Source organism: Pelophylax lessonae, assembly GCF_965119305.1.
Source record: "Pelophylax lessonae genome assembly, chromosome: 13".
NCBI classification, from domain to species: Eukaryota; Metazoa; Chordata; class Amphibia; order Anura; family Ranidae; genus Pelophylax; species Pelophylax lessonae.
The window spans coordinates 189,026,232-189,040,161 of record NC_138780.1 but is presented as its reverse complement, the minus strand read 5'-3'; the positions used below and the strand labels follow the sequence as shown (position 1 = coordinate 189,040,161).

The 13,930-nt window shown below is 44.4% G+C and overlaps 1 protein-coding gene across 1 annotated transcript in view; it reads left to right on the top strand.

Moving 5' to 3' along the window:
- Positions 1 to 13,930, top strand: part of EML5 (EMAP like 5) — a 335,723-nt gene that overhangs the window by 175,311 nt on the left and 146,482 nt on the right. Inside the window, 3 exon segments of the mRNA XM_082242783.1 lie at positions 527 to 712; positions 2,568 to 2,703; positions 9,477 to 9,678. Coding sequence (XP_082098909.1) covers positions 527 to 712; positions 2,568 to 2,703; positions 9,477 to 9,678 — 524 coding nt within the window.

The window sequence follows — 13,930 nt, the reverse complement described above, 5'->3', positions numbered from 1 at the left end:
GCCTTGGCACCCCAGATGTTTTGGAACTACATTTCCCATGATTCTCCACTACACTGCAGAGTGCATGAGTATCATGGGTAATGTAGTTCCAAAACACCTGGGGTGCCAAGATTCGCCATCACTGGGCTAGGAGGTGCATCATGCAATAAGGTTGGATTGTTATGCAATGACAACTTTAGTTGCACTTCATGTTGGCTTTTCAAGATATATGTTTTTCTCTATGGAATAGAGCAATAAGTGATGGTATTATGTATTGGATCATAGTTTGAGTATCCTTCCCTGTTTGCCCTTTAAATGCCTTTCTAAATATTTTGGGACGATGATAAAGTGAAATTTGGCTTGATTACTTAGCATCCATATATTTTTATTTTAAAATTGCCATGAAATGTGACCAGCATCGTTTTTGTTGCAGTTTTGTTGAATTAGCCGCTTTGCCAGCTCTGACTTTCCTCCTTCTGTCCACCCTGTATACGGTGTGTTCGGTCTCACCATATGTTCTGAAGGCTACATTGTCCTTGACTTGCAGTTCTGGAGCCTTTGTGGGAACTCGCTGACGCCAAAACGCGGGGTGTTTGGGAAGACAGGTGACCTGCAGACCATACTGTGCCTGGCCGGTGCGAGGGACGAGGTGACCTATTCCGGAGCTCTGAACGGTGACATCTACGTGTGGAAGGGGCTGAACCTCGCTCGGACAATCCAAGGAGCGCACGCTGTGAGTACCGTGGTTTCAGGTGCCATCTGTATTATTCTAGGACAGTGATTTAGAAAGTCATTTTTAAAATCTTTCTCTAAAAATATCTAAAGTGAAAACTTTTTTTTGGATAGAGTAGAGAGGGTTTAGAATTGTTTTTTTTTTTTATCACTCTTAATTGACTGGATTAAAGGTGCTGAAACCTTGCCATCTTATGATATGATGGTAGTATGGCTTTGGGACATTAAGGTAGTGTCTGGCAGATTCTGCACCATGAAGAATTTCCATAGTCACCTTGACTTTTGATGAAGGTGACTATGTCTAGAATTGAAGCAGCAGACCATAATAAGTCCATATATAAGTTTATTCCAAAAGCCAATTTTTGGACAGAAGCCAACGTGTTTCTGGGGGCTAAGCTCCACTTCCTTCATCAGAGCTTGAAGAAACAATGTTTGTGGACTTAAAGATCAAATAAGTGTCTGGTTTGATAGTGGTTGGATTAGCACGGCATTCCCTAGCTACTGGTTAAAAAAATGTTCTTGCTCCTTCAAGCTATTATAAAGGGGTGGGGCTTAGATCCGAAATGCGTTGGATAGGGTAACAAAAATCTGTCTTTAGGATTGACTTATATCTGTGGGTATGGTGCTTTACTTCTACATTAATTTGGCTTTATATCACAGGTTGTGTGTTTTATAAGAAATTGATACTGGGACAGAAAGTGTTGGGAATCCCAAAGTTTTACTGTTCTCACTGAAGCAGGAACTTTTCCAGTGGGGACATTTACTCTAATGTGGCCTAGTTTGGAGGGGATATCCCCTGACTATGTTAAAGATTTTTTTTTTGTCTCAAGAAGTGAAGGTATTGTCGTCCAGCAGCTGCCATCAGTGCTGTATTTTGGCCTAGGCCGACAAGGCCCAGGCCTAGGGCGGCACTTTGCAGGGGGGCAGCAAAAAAGCCACCCCCCCCTCCCCTCGACCTGAGACTCTATTGGCCACTGGTTGCTAGAGCCACCTCTCTCACCCCCCCTCTCTCTCTCTCTCTCTCTCTCTCTCTCACTCCTCTCTCACTCTCACCCTCCTCCTCTCTCTCATCCCACCTCTCTCTCACTCTCACCCCCCTCTCTCTCTCTCTCTCTCTCTCCCTGCCTCTCTCACCCCCCTCTCTCTCTCCCTCCCTCTCCCACCCCCTCTCTCTCTCACTCTCACCCCCCCCCCCTCTCTCTCTCCTTTCCTCTCCCACCCCCCTCTCCCACCCCCTCTCTCTCTCTCTCTCTCTCTCTCTCTCTCTCTCTCTCTCCCCCTCTCTCTCTTTCCCTGCCTCTCCAACCCCCCCCTCTCTCTCTCTCTCCCACCCCCCCTCTCTCTCTGGGACTTGTAGTCCTTAAATTTTGGAGGAAGTCACATCCATTAAAAAGGAAGGAGTGGGGCAAATTTATTTACTTAGGAGGGGGGGCGCCCAATTTTAGTCTTGCCTAGGGCAGCACAAAACCAAAATACACCACTGGCTGCCATTGATAGCTTGATTTTGAAGGTGCATGTTTCCTGGCTTCCAATCTTTTCAACCCAGAACAAGTATGCAGCCAGTGAAGTCTTAGGACTTGGGTGCTCAACCTGTGGACCTCCAGCTGTTGCAGAACTACAATTTCCATCATGCCTCTGCCTTTATAAGTCATGTAACTGTTTAGCCTTGTAATGCCTCATGGGACTTGTAGTTCCATGAGAGCTGGAGGTCCACAGATTGAGCACCCATGTCTCAGGACATCTGATAACGAAGCATACTTGTTCAAGGTCTCACCAATAAAGCTAGGAGGATGAGCCTGAGAAATTGCACTGTCAAAGTTCTGCCTCTCCTGACCAATCATGGTTCTCTTTTCCAGGCTGGAATCTTCAGCATGAACGCCTGTGAGGAAGGGTTTGCCACCGGAGGCCGGGACGGCTGTGTGCGACTGTGGGATATGAACTTTAAACCAATTACAGTCATTGATCTCAGGGAAACTGACCAAGGCTACAAAGGTAACGGGGCTGTGGGTTGGCAGATCAGAGAAGGTGGCAATGAATTAGATGTTGAAAAGTTTGCATCCCGTTGTAAATTGAAACTACGTTCAGAGACTGAAGCTCAGTAGGGACTTGGGTTATCCTATAAGTAGGGGCTTGGGATATCTTAAAGAACCAAGACTGACCATCATTCAACTGGTAGGGTCCTCCTTGTGTTCCCCCTCTCCTGTACGATGAATCAAAGGCTTTTCCTCCCCAGCTCCCAAAAAACTCAAACATGTTCGGTTGACACTGTATTCGCTGGCTCATATCCCTGGAACTCCTAGTTTGATTTCTTGTGTGCAGAGAACTATGTGAAGCTCCTATAGGGATGCATTGCAGGTGATCACATTATAGTACTAATAATCTGTTTAAAATTACAAGTAATAAAGACTGTCATTGTCCTTCTCTGCAGTGAGACCACTGCTTCCGCAGAGAGAGCAAGAGTCCTTTTCTGCAGCCAGACCACTGCTTTCACACAGAGAACAAGGGTACTTCTCTGCCGTGAGACCATTTCCTTCCACAGAGAAAGGAAGAGTTCTTCTTTGCAGTGAGACCGCTGCTTCCACACAGATTGGAAGGGTCCTCCTCTGCAGTGAGATCACTGCTTCCACACAGAAAGGAAGTGCCCTTCTCTGCAGTGAGACCACTGCTTCCACACAGAAAGGAAGTGCCCTTCTCTGCAGTGAGACCACTGCTTCCACACAGAAAGGAAGTGCCCTTCTCTGCAGTGAGACCACTGCTTCCACACAGAAAGGAAGTTCCCTTCTCTGCAGTGAGACCACTCTCCCATAGAGAGAGCAAGGGTCCTTCTCTGCAGTGAGACCGCTGCTTCCACACAGAAAAGAAGGGTCCATCTCTGCAGTGAGACCACTGCTTACGCAGATAGAGCAAAGATTCTTCTCTGCAGTGAGACAATTTCTTTCCACACAGATAGTAAAGGTCCCTCTCTGCAGTGCGACCACTGCTTCCACACAGAGAGGAAAATTGCTTCTCTCAATGAGACTACTGCTTCCACACAGAGATGAAGGGTACCTCTCTAAAGCGAAACAATGCTTTTGCACAGAGAGCGAGAGCCCTTCAATGAGACCAGTCCCGCAACGGGACCCTTTCACAAGTTCTGCAGTGGGCCCCCTTCCTGCCATCTTGGGGCCTCCCCACGGTGGTGGAATGCCAGGGCCCGGTCCCAAGTGTGACCTTTGCGATCCTGGAAGTTCATCCACTGGTGTCAGTAGTTTTTATTTTTTGGTACTTTAATTGTATTATTTTTTATCATTTTATTTTATTTTTTTACAATGTCACTGACTATGACTCTGTCCATTCAGAAAAGGAAGGAGCTGGTAAATTGCATATTTACCGACCCCTTCCTGGTTCTCTATTGTGACATATCCCTGCAGAAGCCAGCAGGAGAGGGGAGGGAGCACAGTGAGGGGGCAGCGCAGTGGAGGAGGGGGGACCAGGGGAGCACACAGGGGCCCAGAGACAGCAGAACACAAGTGAACTGGATAGGAGGAGTGGCGGGGGCAGCATACAGAGGAACCAATCTCCTCCATTTTCCTCCTGCAGCTACAGGAGGAAAAAGGAGGACAGTGATTTCTCTACATGCTGCCCCCGCCACCCCTCCTATCCAGGTGTACAGGGGAGCTGCACAGGCCCCCTGGTGCATTGGGCCCGGTTGCAATTGCAACCCCTGCAACCCCTGTAGTGATGCCCCATTTGCAGATAAGTGTCACATAATGTGCTAGTATGCGATGCATACTAGCACATTATGCATTTACTTTGTAGGGAAGAAAAAAACAGAAACAAATTGGAAGAGTTCATTTCCGCTTTCAGTACCTTTTATATTTTCCATTGCCAACCATTTAAAAGCCCCCTAAAGCTAATTTATTTAAAGGTAACCCCCCCCCCCCATACTTACCCAAACCCGATCTTGATCCAGTGCTGTGCACAAGAGCAGTAGCTCTCTCCGCTCTGTCCCACTTCACAGGCTCAGAGACCGCAGCGTAACACATATAGCACAAGTAACATTTTTGTAAGTAGGCACCACTGACAGGTGTGTTTAAATAAGACAAACTCCAGCTATTGTTTTTTGGGGTGTAACATTTTTTTTTTTTTGTCAAAACTTTATGTATTTCTGATAGGGGGACCAAAATTCTTAGGGGTTGATTTTACTAAAGGCAAATCGACTGTGCACTTTGGAAAGTGCAGTTGCTCCAGAGCTTAGTAAATAAGCAGAAGCTCTGCTGACTTCCATCATCCAATCACGTGCATGCAAAAATGCTGTTTTTGTAATTTATCCTTGCATGGGATTGGGTACTCTTTGTAAAGTGAAGCCTTACCTCACTAAGCTCTGGAGCAATTGTACTTTCAGAGTGCAAAGTCTGTTTGCCTTTAGTAAATCAACCCCATAATGTCAATAATGTCTTTGCAGCAGGTTCTCTTTAATGAGATATCAGGGATCTATTAGATCCTTGATGTGTCATCTCCCTCCACTGAGGATAAAGTAACAGAGAACGCACTCTATTAGCTTCTTCCCTGGCCACAGCGGCAAGGGAAAGTGACACCTGAACCTGGAAGCAATAGTATACATGTCACTTTCAGGTTCTTTGAAACTAGGGAAGATTAATGAATGACGGTTCGCTGCTCTCCCTCCCCTACAACCAGCACCATCTGGCAAGTGGATTCCTAACTTGCAGGTGGGACAGTGCAGCCCAGAAAGTAGCATACGGGTGTGTGTAAAACCCCGCCGACGTATGACATACACTATATTACCCAAAGCATTAGGACGCCTGCCTTTACACACACATGAACTTTAATGGCATCCCAGTCTTAGTCTGTAGGGTTCAATATTGGAGTTGGTCCACCCTTTGCAGCTATAACAGCTTCAACTCTTCTAGGAAGGCTGCCCACAAGGTTTAGGAGTGTGTCTATGGGAATGTTTGACCATTCTTCCAGAAGCGCATTTGTGAGGTGAGACACCGGTGTTGGACGAGAAGGCCTGACTTGCAGTCTCCACTCTAATTCATCCCAAAGGTGATCTATCGGGTTGAGGTCAGGACTCTGTGCAGGCCAGTCAAGTTGCTCCCCCCCCCCCAAATTCACTCATCCATGTCTTTATGGACCTTGCTTTGTGCACTGGTGCGCAGTCATGTTGGAACAGGAAGGGGCCATCCCGAAACTGTTCCCACAAAGTTGGGAGCATGAAATTGTCCAAAATGTATTGGTATGCTGACACCTTAAGAGTTCCCTTCACTGGAACTAAGGGGCCAAGCCCAACCCCTGAAAAACAACCCCACACCATAATCCCCCCTCCACCAAATGATTTGGACCAGTGCACAAAGCAAGGTCCATAAAGACGTGGATAAGCGAGTTTGGGGTGGAGGAACTTGACTGCTCTGCACAGAGTCCTGACCTCAACCTGATAGAACACCTTTGGGGTGAATTAGAGTAGAGACTTCGAGCCAGACCTTCTCATCCAACATCAGTGTCTGACCTCACAAATGCGCTTTTGGAAGAATGTTCAAACCCTTTAAGTATATACACACTCCTAAACCTTGTAGACAGCCTTCCCAGAAGAGTTGAAGCAGTTCTAGTGTCTCTGTAAAGGTCTATAATCCGAAAACAGTGGTCAAGGAGACTCCAGCCGGCTCACACAATCCTATTCCCAGCCCAGCAGTTGGTGGGGACGCAAACACAGCCATTTCAGTCATTATTTTCCAGCCGGTGAAAGAAAACTGGCCATCTGAGCCTGCAGAACCAAATTATCTATCTCTGCTGACCCGATTTTTATGCTGTGCTACAGATGGTGAGATCTGATGAGACGCAATAACCAGCAGAGACAGGTAATAAAGATTACTGCCCAAAATGCAAGTGTGACGCGTTTCACAGGCTGCAGCTCGCTGGTCGCCTTTTAAATTGCTGTGTTACTAAAACAGGTATTTTGTTGGATTTCAGAGCCTTGGAACTTGGAAGTGTGTGTTGACTGTTAAATAGGATGCATTTTATTATTCAACATTATACAGTGTAGGCTTTTAGAACAAAAACAGTCACGATTAAGTAGCAATCGAAATATTTAAACTGAAACTGTTAAAGCTACGCGAAAAAAAAAGGTAAAAGAAGGCCAACTTTTACGCTGCATTCTAACCCGATTGTAGACCCTTTTAAGCATTTTTCCAGCTTTTTTTTGCACTTTTTTTCTACAGGATTTTTGGGTTTTGTCGTTAGTCGATAGAGAAAGCTATCATCAGTGCATCATTTTGTTGCTAGGTTTTTCAGCTTTTTTAGCTTTTCCATCAGTTTTTATTTCTTTTATTATTATTATTACTATTTTTATTTTTAATTTTCAATCATTTTTATTGAGTTTTCAGAGAAGGTATAACAGTGCAAAATGAGCCAACTCGGCTCAACCATACAAATTGAAGGCGGTATAGAACATAGTAAACATAAAACATGGAAAACGCATATATAGATATCGGTAACAGCAGGAATCTGAGGAACATGACAATAGAAGCAATAAGATATCGACCAAATCAAAGTAGGTACAGAGCCCCCGCTCCATAACACTAAGGAGCGGACGGTCCGGGCCACCCCCCCCCCCCGGGCGCCCCTACGGGAACACACTGCGCCCCCAGGGGGAGGCAGCCCCCAAACCCAATCCATTGTACTTAACTAGGGGAGGCGACATCCTGCTATCAGTGCATTGACGGGAAAAAGGAGAGTAAGGGGAAGAGGAGAGACAAGACAGAAAAGAGGGATCCAAAGAGCATAGAAAAGCAAAGAGAAGTAGCAAGGAAGGGACGGGGGACGGGGAAAGAGAGCAATAGCGGCTGGTTAGAAAGGGAAGGGTCGACGTCCAGGTCCAGCACCCCCCAATGGGGTGAGCCCCCAGAGCTCGTGGTCCGAAGGGACCAAGGCACCTAAACCCCCCCTAAGGGGGGCCGGCCAAATATTGGATCCAAGGGTCCCAGGTCCTGTCAAACAATCTCATCTTATCATTTAGTAATGCTACCATCCGTTCACTATTTTTATATTTTTTCATTTTTAGGATGTGTATGTATGAATGTGAGTGAGAGGGACATTAGATTGTAAGCTCCTTGAGGGCAGGGACTGATGTGAATATACTCAATATAGGTTTTATTATTAAAACATAAAAATGGCTACCCACAAACGCAGGTGAAAATCAATCACATCAGACTCATGAACTTGAGTATCAGAAGTAGTCCATACAGGTGTCCATAGTCTCATTAGAATGAGGGCTGACCCGTTTCGAGGCATATGCCTCTTCCTCAGAGAGGGCTCTGAGGAAGAGAGGGCTCTGAGGAAGAGGCATATGCCTCGAAACGCGTCAGCCGCCATCCTAATGAGACTATGGACACCTGTATCAGGAGAACGATCAGAACATTCAGGGGTATGTGAGATGATTGCAGCCACACACACCTACACAGGTTGAACTGGATGGACTGTTGTCTTTATTCAACCTCACCTACTATGTAACTTTGTAACTATGTATGGACTACTTCTGATACTCAAGTTCATGAGTCTGATGTGATTGATTTTCACCTGCGTTTGTGAGTAGCCATTTTTATGTTTTAATAATAAAGCCTATATTGAGGATAATGCGCTAGGTCGGTGCGCCCTTTTTTTGTGTTTTTGTTTGCAGTATTGTTGGACTGCCCCAGTCCTTTAGGGCAGCAAGGCCTTAGCCATCCCGAGACGCCATCTATAAAGTCCAGTCGGAAAAGCAGTTGGGGAAGCCTCCTTTTCTGAGCGCAGGAGAAAGGTGGTTCATTCAAGACATTTTGTTTGGAACTGATGTGAATATACAGTACATGTGTAAAGGGCGGAGTAAACTGAAGGCGCTATACATGTACCTGTAATAAATAAATAATGCCTCGTTTCCACTGAGTGGTACGGTACGGTTCGGTTCAGTACGGTTCGGTTTGGAACGGTACACCTTGCGTTTCCACTGCCAATAGTACCCTTTCATGATAGGCGTGGTGTAGCAGGAAAGCAGTGATCGATTCTCTGTCAACCAATCAAAGTTCCGCAGAGTGTAGCTCCACCCTGTTGGTACGGTACTAATGTGCTTGGTACCCCAACGAAAGGGTCCCAAAAAAGTGGTACGGTTCGGAATTAGGGTACCATTCACAATGGAAACGGCAAAAATTGCGTACCGTACCGTAGCCACTTTTTTGGAACCCTTTCGTTGGGGTACCAAGCACATTAGTACCGTACCAACAGGGTGGAGCTACACTCTGTAGAACTTTGATTGGTTGACAGAGAATCGTCAATCACAGCTTTCCTGCTACACCACGCCTATCATGAAAGGGTACTATTAGCAGTGGAAACGCAAGGTGTACCATTCCGAACTGAACCGAACCGTACTGTACCGCTCAGTGGAAACGAGCCATAAGTCATGAGGTCAGGTGGATGAAAGGGCAGCAACCATCAGATCCCATGAACCTTCTCCAGAACTTCAGGAAGTCCTCCAGACAATAAGTAAGGCAAAACATAGCGAAGATTTTCATAAATAATTCTCCCAAGTCAAATATTCAAAATATTACCGCCATTACTGGTATTCACTGCCCTTGGGTATTATTCACTGCCCTTAAGTATTCTACTTTGTGGCAATTTTTTAGAGAATGTCATTGACTTTCCAGAAGAGCGTTGTCTTTAAAACTGGAATGTGTCTTCTGGTACATCATACATGGCGTGCTGTCATTTCTGTTTTCTGTATAACGTTCTCTTTCCAGGTCTGTCCGTACGGAGCGTGTGCTGGAGAGGGGACCACATCCTGGTGGGCACTCAGGACAGTGAAATATTTGAGATTGTGGTCCACGAACGCAACAAGCCCTTCCTGATCATGCAAGGACACTGTGAGGGAGAGCTCTGGGCTCTGGCTGTCCATCCGACCAAACCGCTGGCGATTACCGGGAGTGACGACCGATCAGTGAGGTTAGCCATGAAGATGTCCCATATTTTATTATAGATCTGTAGAATACTATGGATAGAAACCATTTACTGGGTTGGAGACCACCAGAGTCCGTTGACCCATGTGACCCAAACACAGGAATACCACACTCGGAAATATCACTGTTTTGCTGGGGTTTAGATCAAAGTCTGTTTAGCCCCCGCTGTTCATGCATTTTTGCTCCATTGCAGAGCCAGCTGTAATCTAGAAGCTTAGGGGTTGATTTACTAAAGGTAAATAGACTGTTGCACTTTGCAGAGTGCATTTTCTCCAGAGCTTAGTAAAGGAGGAGGAGCTCATCTGACTTCCATTATCCGATCATGGGCAAGCAAAAATGATTTTTTTTTTTTATTTTCCTTGCACATGATTGGGTATTTTTTGTGAAGCTTTACCTCATTAAAGCAGAGTTCCACCCATTTTTAATAGGTTGGATTACATAGATGTATGTAAACGGCTTTTACCAATGGAAACTTTTTTTTGCTAGTAAATACCTTCATTTCTGCTTTATTCCTCCTCTCCTCACTTCCGGGTCCGATCGGCGATGACGTCATTCGGCGATTCGCAGTGTGTGCTGGGATGTATTCCATTCCAGAAATCTCGCAGTATTACCAAGGAGCTGAGCTGTACTGAGCCATGCCTGCCCCGCCTCCGCCCCGCCTCCTCGTCCTCTCAGTGAGTTGTATGTATGTATTGTATTGAGGCCGTGCTCCGCCCCGCCTCCTCTCATTGAGCGAGGACTGAAAGCATTATATCCTCACTGAGCACACTGAGAGGAGGCGGGGCGGAGGTGGGGCAGAGCACGTCCTGAATACAATGCATACAGTACAACTCACTGAGAGGAGGCGGGGCGGAGGCGGGGCAGGTCACGGCCTGAATACACACAGTACAGATCAGCTCCTGGGTAATACTGCGAGATTTCTGGAATGGAATACATCCCAGCACACACTGCGAATTGCCGAATGACGTCATCGCCGATCGGACCCGGAAGTGAGGAGAGGAGGAATAAAGCAGAAATTAAGGTATTTACTAGAAAAAAAAAAAAGTTTCCTTTGGTAAAAGTCGTTTTAAAGGGGATTACATACATCTAAAGTTACGAAAATGGGTGGAACTCCCCTTAAGTAACCTCTGAAGCAACTGCACTTGCAGAGTGCAGCTGCACTTCGAAAAGTGCACAGTCTATTTGCCTTTAGTAACTCAACCTCTTTTAGTAACTCAACCTCTAAGTCTTTGTATAATCTCTGGTTTCTCGTCAAATGCATTAGTGGTAGGCAGGGCTTTTTTTCAGCGGGAACGCGGGGGAACACAGTTCCGGCACCTCCAGAACTAAATGTATGTAATGGCAAGGGGTGCTGGGGTGTGCTGGAGGGTATATTGATGCTGGCTAATAGGGAATCTATTGTTGCTGAAGGATATCTATTTTTGCAGAGGATGGGGATCTATTGTTGCTGGGGAGGTCTTTTGTTGCTCATGGGGGATTTATCGTTGCTGGGGTGGGGCTTTTGTTGCTGGGAGGGACTTATTGTTGAGGGAGGGGTCTTTGTTGCTGGCTGCTGGAGGGTCTATGCATGCTGGCTATTGGGGAATCTATTGTTGCTGGAGGGGATCTGTTTGCTGCTGGAGGGGATCTATTTGTGCAGGGGAACTATTGTTGCTGAGGAAGTCTGCTGTTGCTGGTGGGGTATCTATTATTGCTGGGGTGGGTCTTATGTTGCAGGGGTCAATCATTGCTGGGAGGGATCTACCGATGAGAGAAGGGTCTAATGTTGCTGGCTGCTGGAGGCTCTATTGATGATGGCTGTTGGCAGTCCATTCTTGCAGGGGTGGATCTATTGTCGCTGGGGTGTCCATTGTTGCGGGGTGGATCTATTGTCGCTGGGGTGCCAATGTTGCTAGATCTATTATATTGCCTTTCTTGTTATCATTAATTCTCTAAAAGGGGTGGTACTAGGAGGTGGGTAAGAGGTAGAACTAAGGAACGGTGCTCGGAGGTGGGTAGGGGGCAGAGTCAAGGGGTGACTCAGAAGGGAGGAGTTCCTGCACCTATTCTCTGAGAAAAAAAGCCCTGGTGGTAGGCAGATTTAATCCAAAGTACAGACAGGAGGAAGCTTATTTGAGCTCCAGTCAGTGTCTTTTCCTAGGCTGAATTGATGTCATCAGTCTGCTGCAGGCAGGTGGAAGCATTTCCTCAGTCTCCGCTCTCCCCCAGCGATCAGACTTCAACATTGTAATTTTGGGTCGCTGGGCAGGTGGGGCCCCCGGGCAACCGCCCAGCGTGCCCATTTGGTAAAATGGCCCTGTTTACAGGGAGTATTATGATCTCTGTGAGAGGTATTAAAGAGTAACTCCATTTTTGTGGGGAAAAAATGGCAAATAAAAAAAAAAATAATATATTGTATACAATTGCGACACAAGCCATATCGTAATGGAATGTTATTAAAAACAACCTTTCCTTTTCAATCTGCAGCCGCTGTAATTTTCTGTAAAGTGCAATATGGCCACCTGGAGGTGTTCTGTACACAGATGATATACAGAACAACCCCGCCCCCCCCCCCCCCCCTCCCCAGAAACATTTCATTCTTGTGTGATTGGCTCACTCATTTTCCCATAAGTCTGCACTAAGATATGTCAGATTTTTGGGTATCCCCTGCAATACTCACATCTAAAGGAATGCAGGCCCTGCCACTTTTGTCCATTCGAGCCCTGCAAGTGCAGCAGCTGCTTGATAATTATAAAATCACTCCCATTCACATTCACTGCTGGTATGAACGAGCCACTGACCCATTACCTAGTATGCAGTACTTACCATGAAAACATTTCTGATGACAGGTCCACTTTAAGATCCATTGGACGTCTTTATCTTCTGTAAAGGAATAACCACCATTTTCTCGCGGTGTTGTTTTCTTTGATTTGCTGAGTTGGGAAAAAAAAAATCTATTTTTTTTTGCTTGTTTTTAATCTTGGTGGAAGGTTCCAGGTAGAGGCTTTCTATCTAATGAACTCGGAGCTGCCTCATTAGTGATCTGGCATCGCTCCATCTTAGAGATGAGATGATCACAGTTCAAAATCCACTTTCCCAAAAAGGCCTTTTCAATTAGGCTGTCAAAATGTTTCATCCGACCGCATTGCATTAGCATAACTAATGACCGCGCGCGGCTGTCATCCCAGAGCTGCAGAAACAAAAAAAATCCATCTTGTGTTATTTCTAGTGTTAATGGACAACTCCTACCTTTTAGGCAAATTGTTCTTTATATTAACCATTTCATCTCTCCCTGTACACTGCCCTATAGAGCCAAAAAATTATACAATTTGGCTATGGGCCTACTGATTCAGCAAAAACTGTCATTAAATAAGATAACAAAGTAATACATATATTGTTTTTGGCAATGCTGTTTTGCAAAAATACATATTTCATAAACAAAAAGAAATAACAAAAATAAAAATGCAATTTTCTTTCTACTTCTATTAGCGTTAACTTAAATAAAATAGTGTTACTGTAGATAAAAAGCAATATATAGTTGATATTATTATTTATATCATAGATTTAAAAATTATAGTAATATCTAATTGTTTATTTTATTTATATATATATATATATATATGTATGTATGTTTGTGTGTGTATGTGTGTATATATATATATAATATGTGTGTGTGTGTATGTGTGTGTATATATATACAGTATATTATACGTGAAATTATTATTATTATTATACAGGATTTATATAGTGCCAACAGTTTACGCAGTGCTTTACAATAAAAATTTACAAGACAATAAAATGCAAAAGGGTTAAGAGGCCGCTATAAGCAGGGCCGCTCATAGGAGCTTACAATCTAAAAAAACAAAAAACAAAAATAGAAATGCAATTTTGTTCTACTTATATTAGTGTTAGCTTAAAAAAAGTGTTACCATAGATAAAAAGCAATATAAAATTGATTTATTTATATCATATATTTTATTTAAAATTATAGTAATATCTAATTTAGTATTATATATATATATTGTGTATGTGTATATAGTGTAATATATTTGGAATTATTATTATTATACAGCATTTATATAGTGGCAACAGTTTACACAGAGCTTTACAATAAAAAGTTACAAGACAATAAAATACAAAAGGGTTAAGAGGCCGCTATAAGCAGGGTCGCTCATAGGAGCTTACAATCTAAAAAAAAGTAACAAAAATAAAAATGCTATTTTTTTCTACTTATATTAGTGTTCGCTTAAAAATAAATA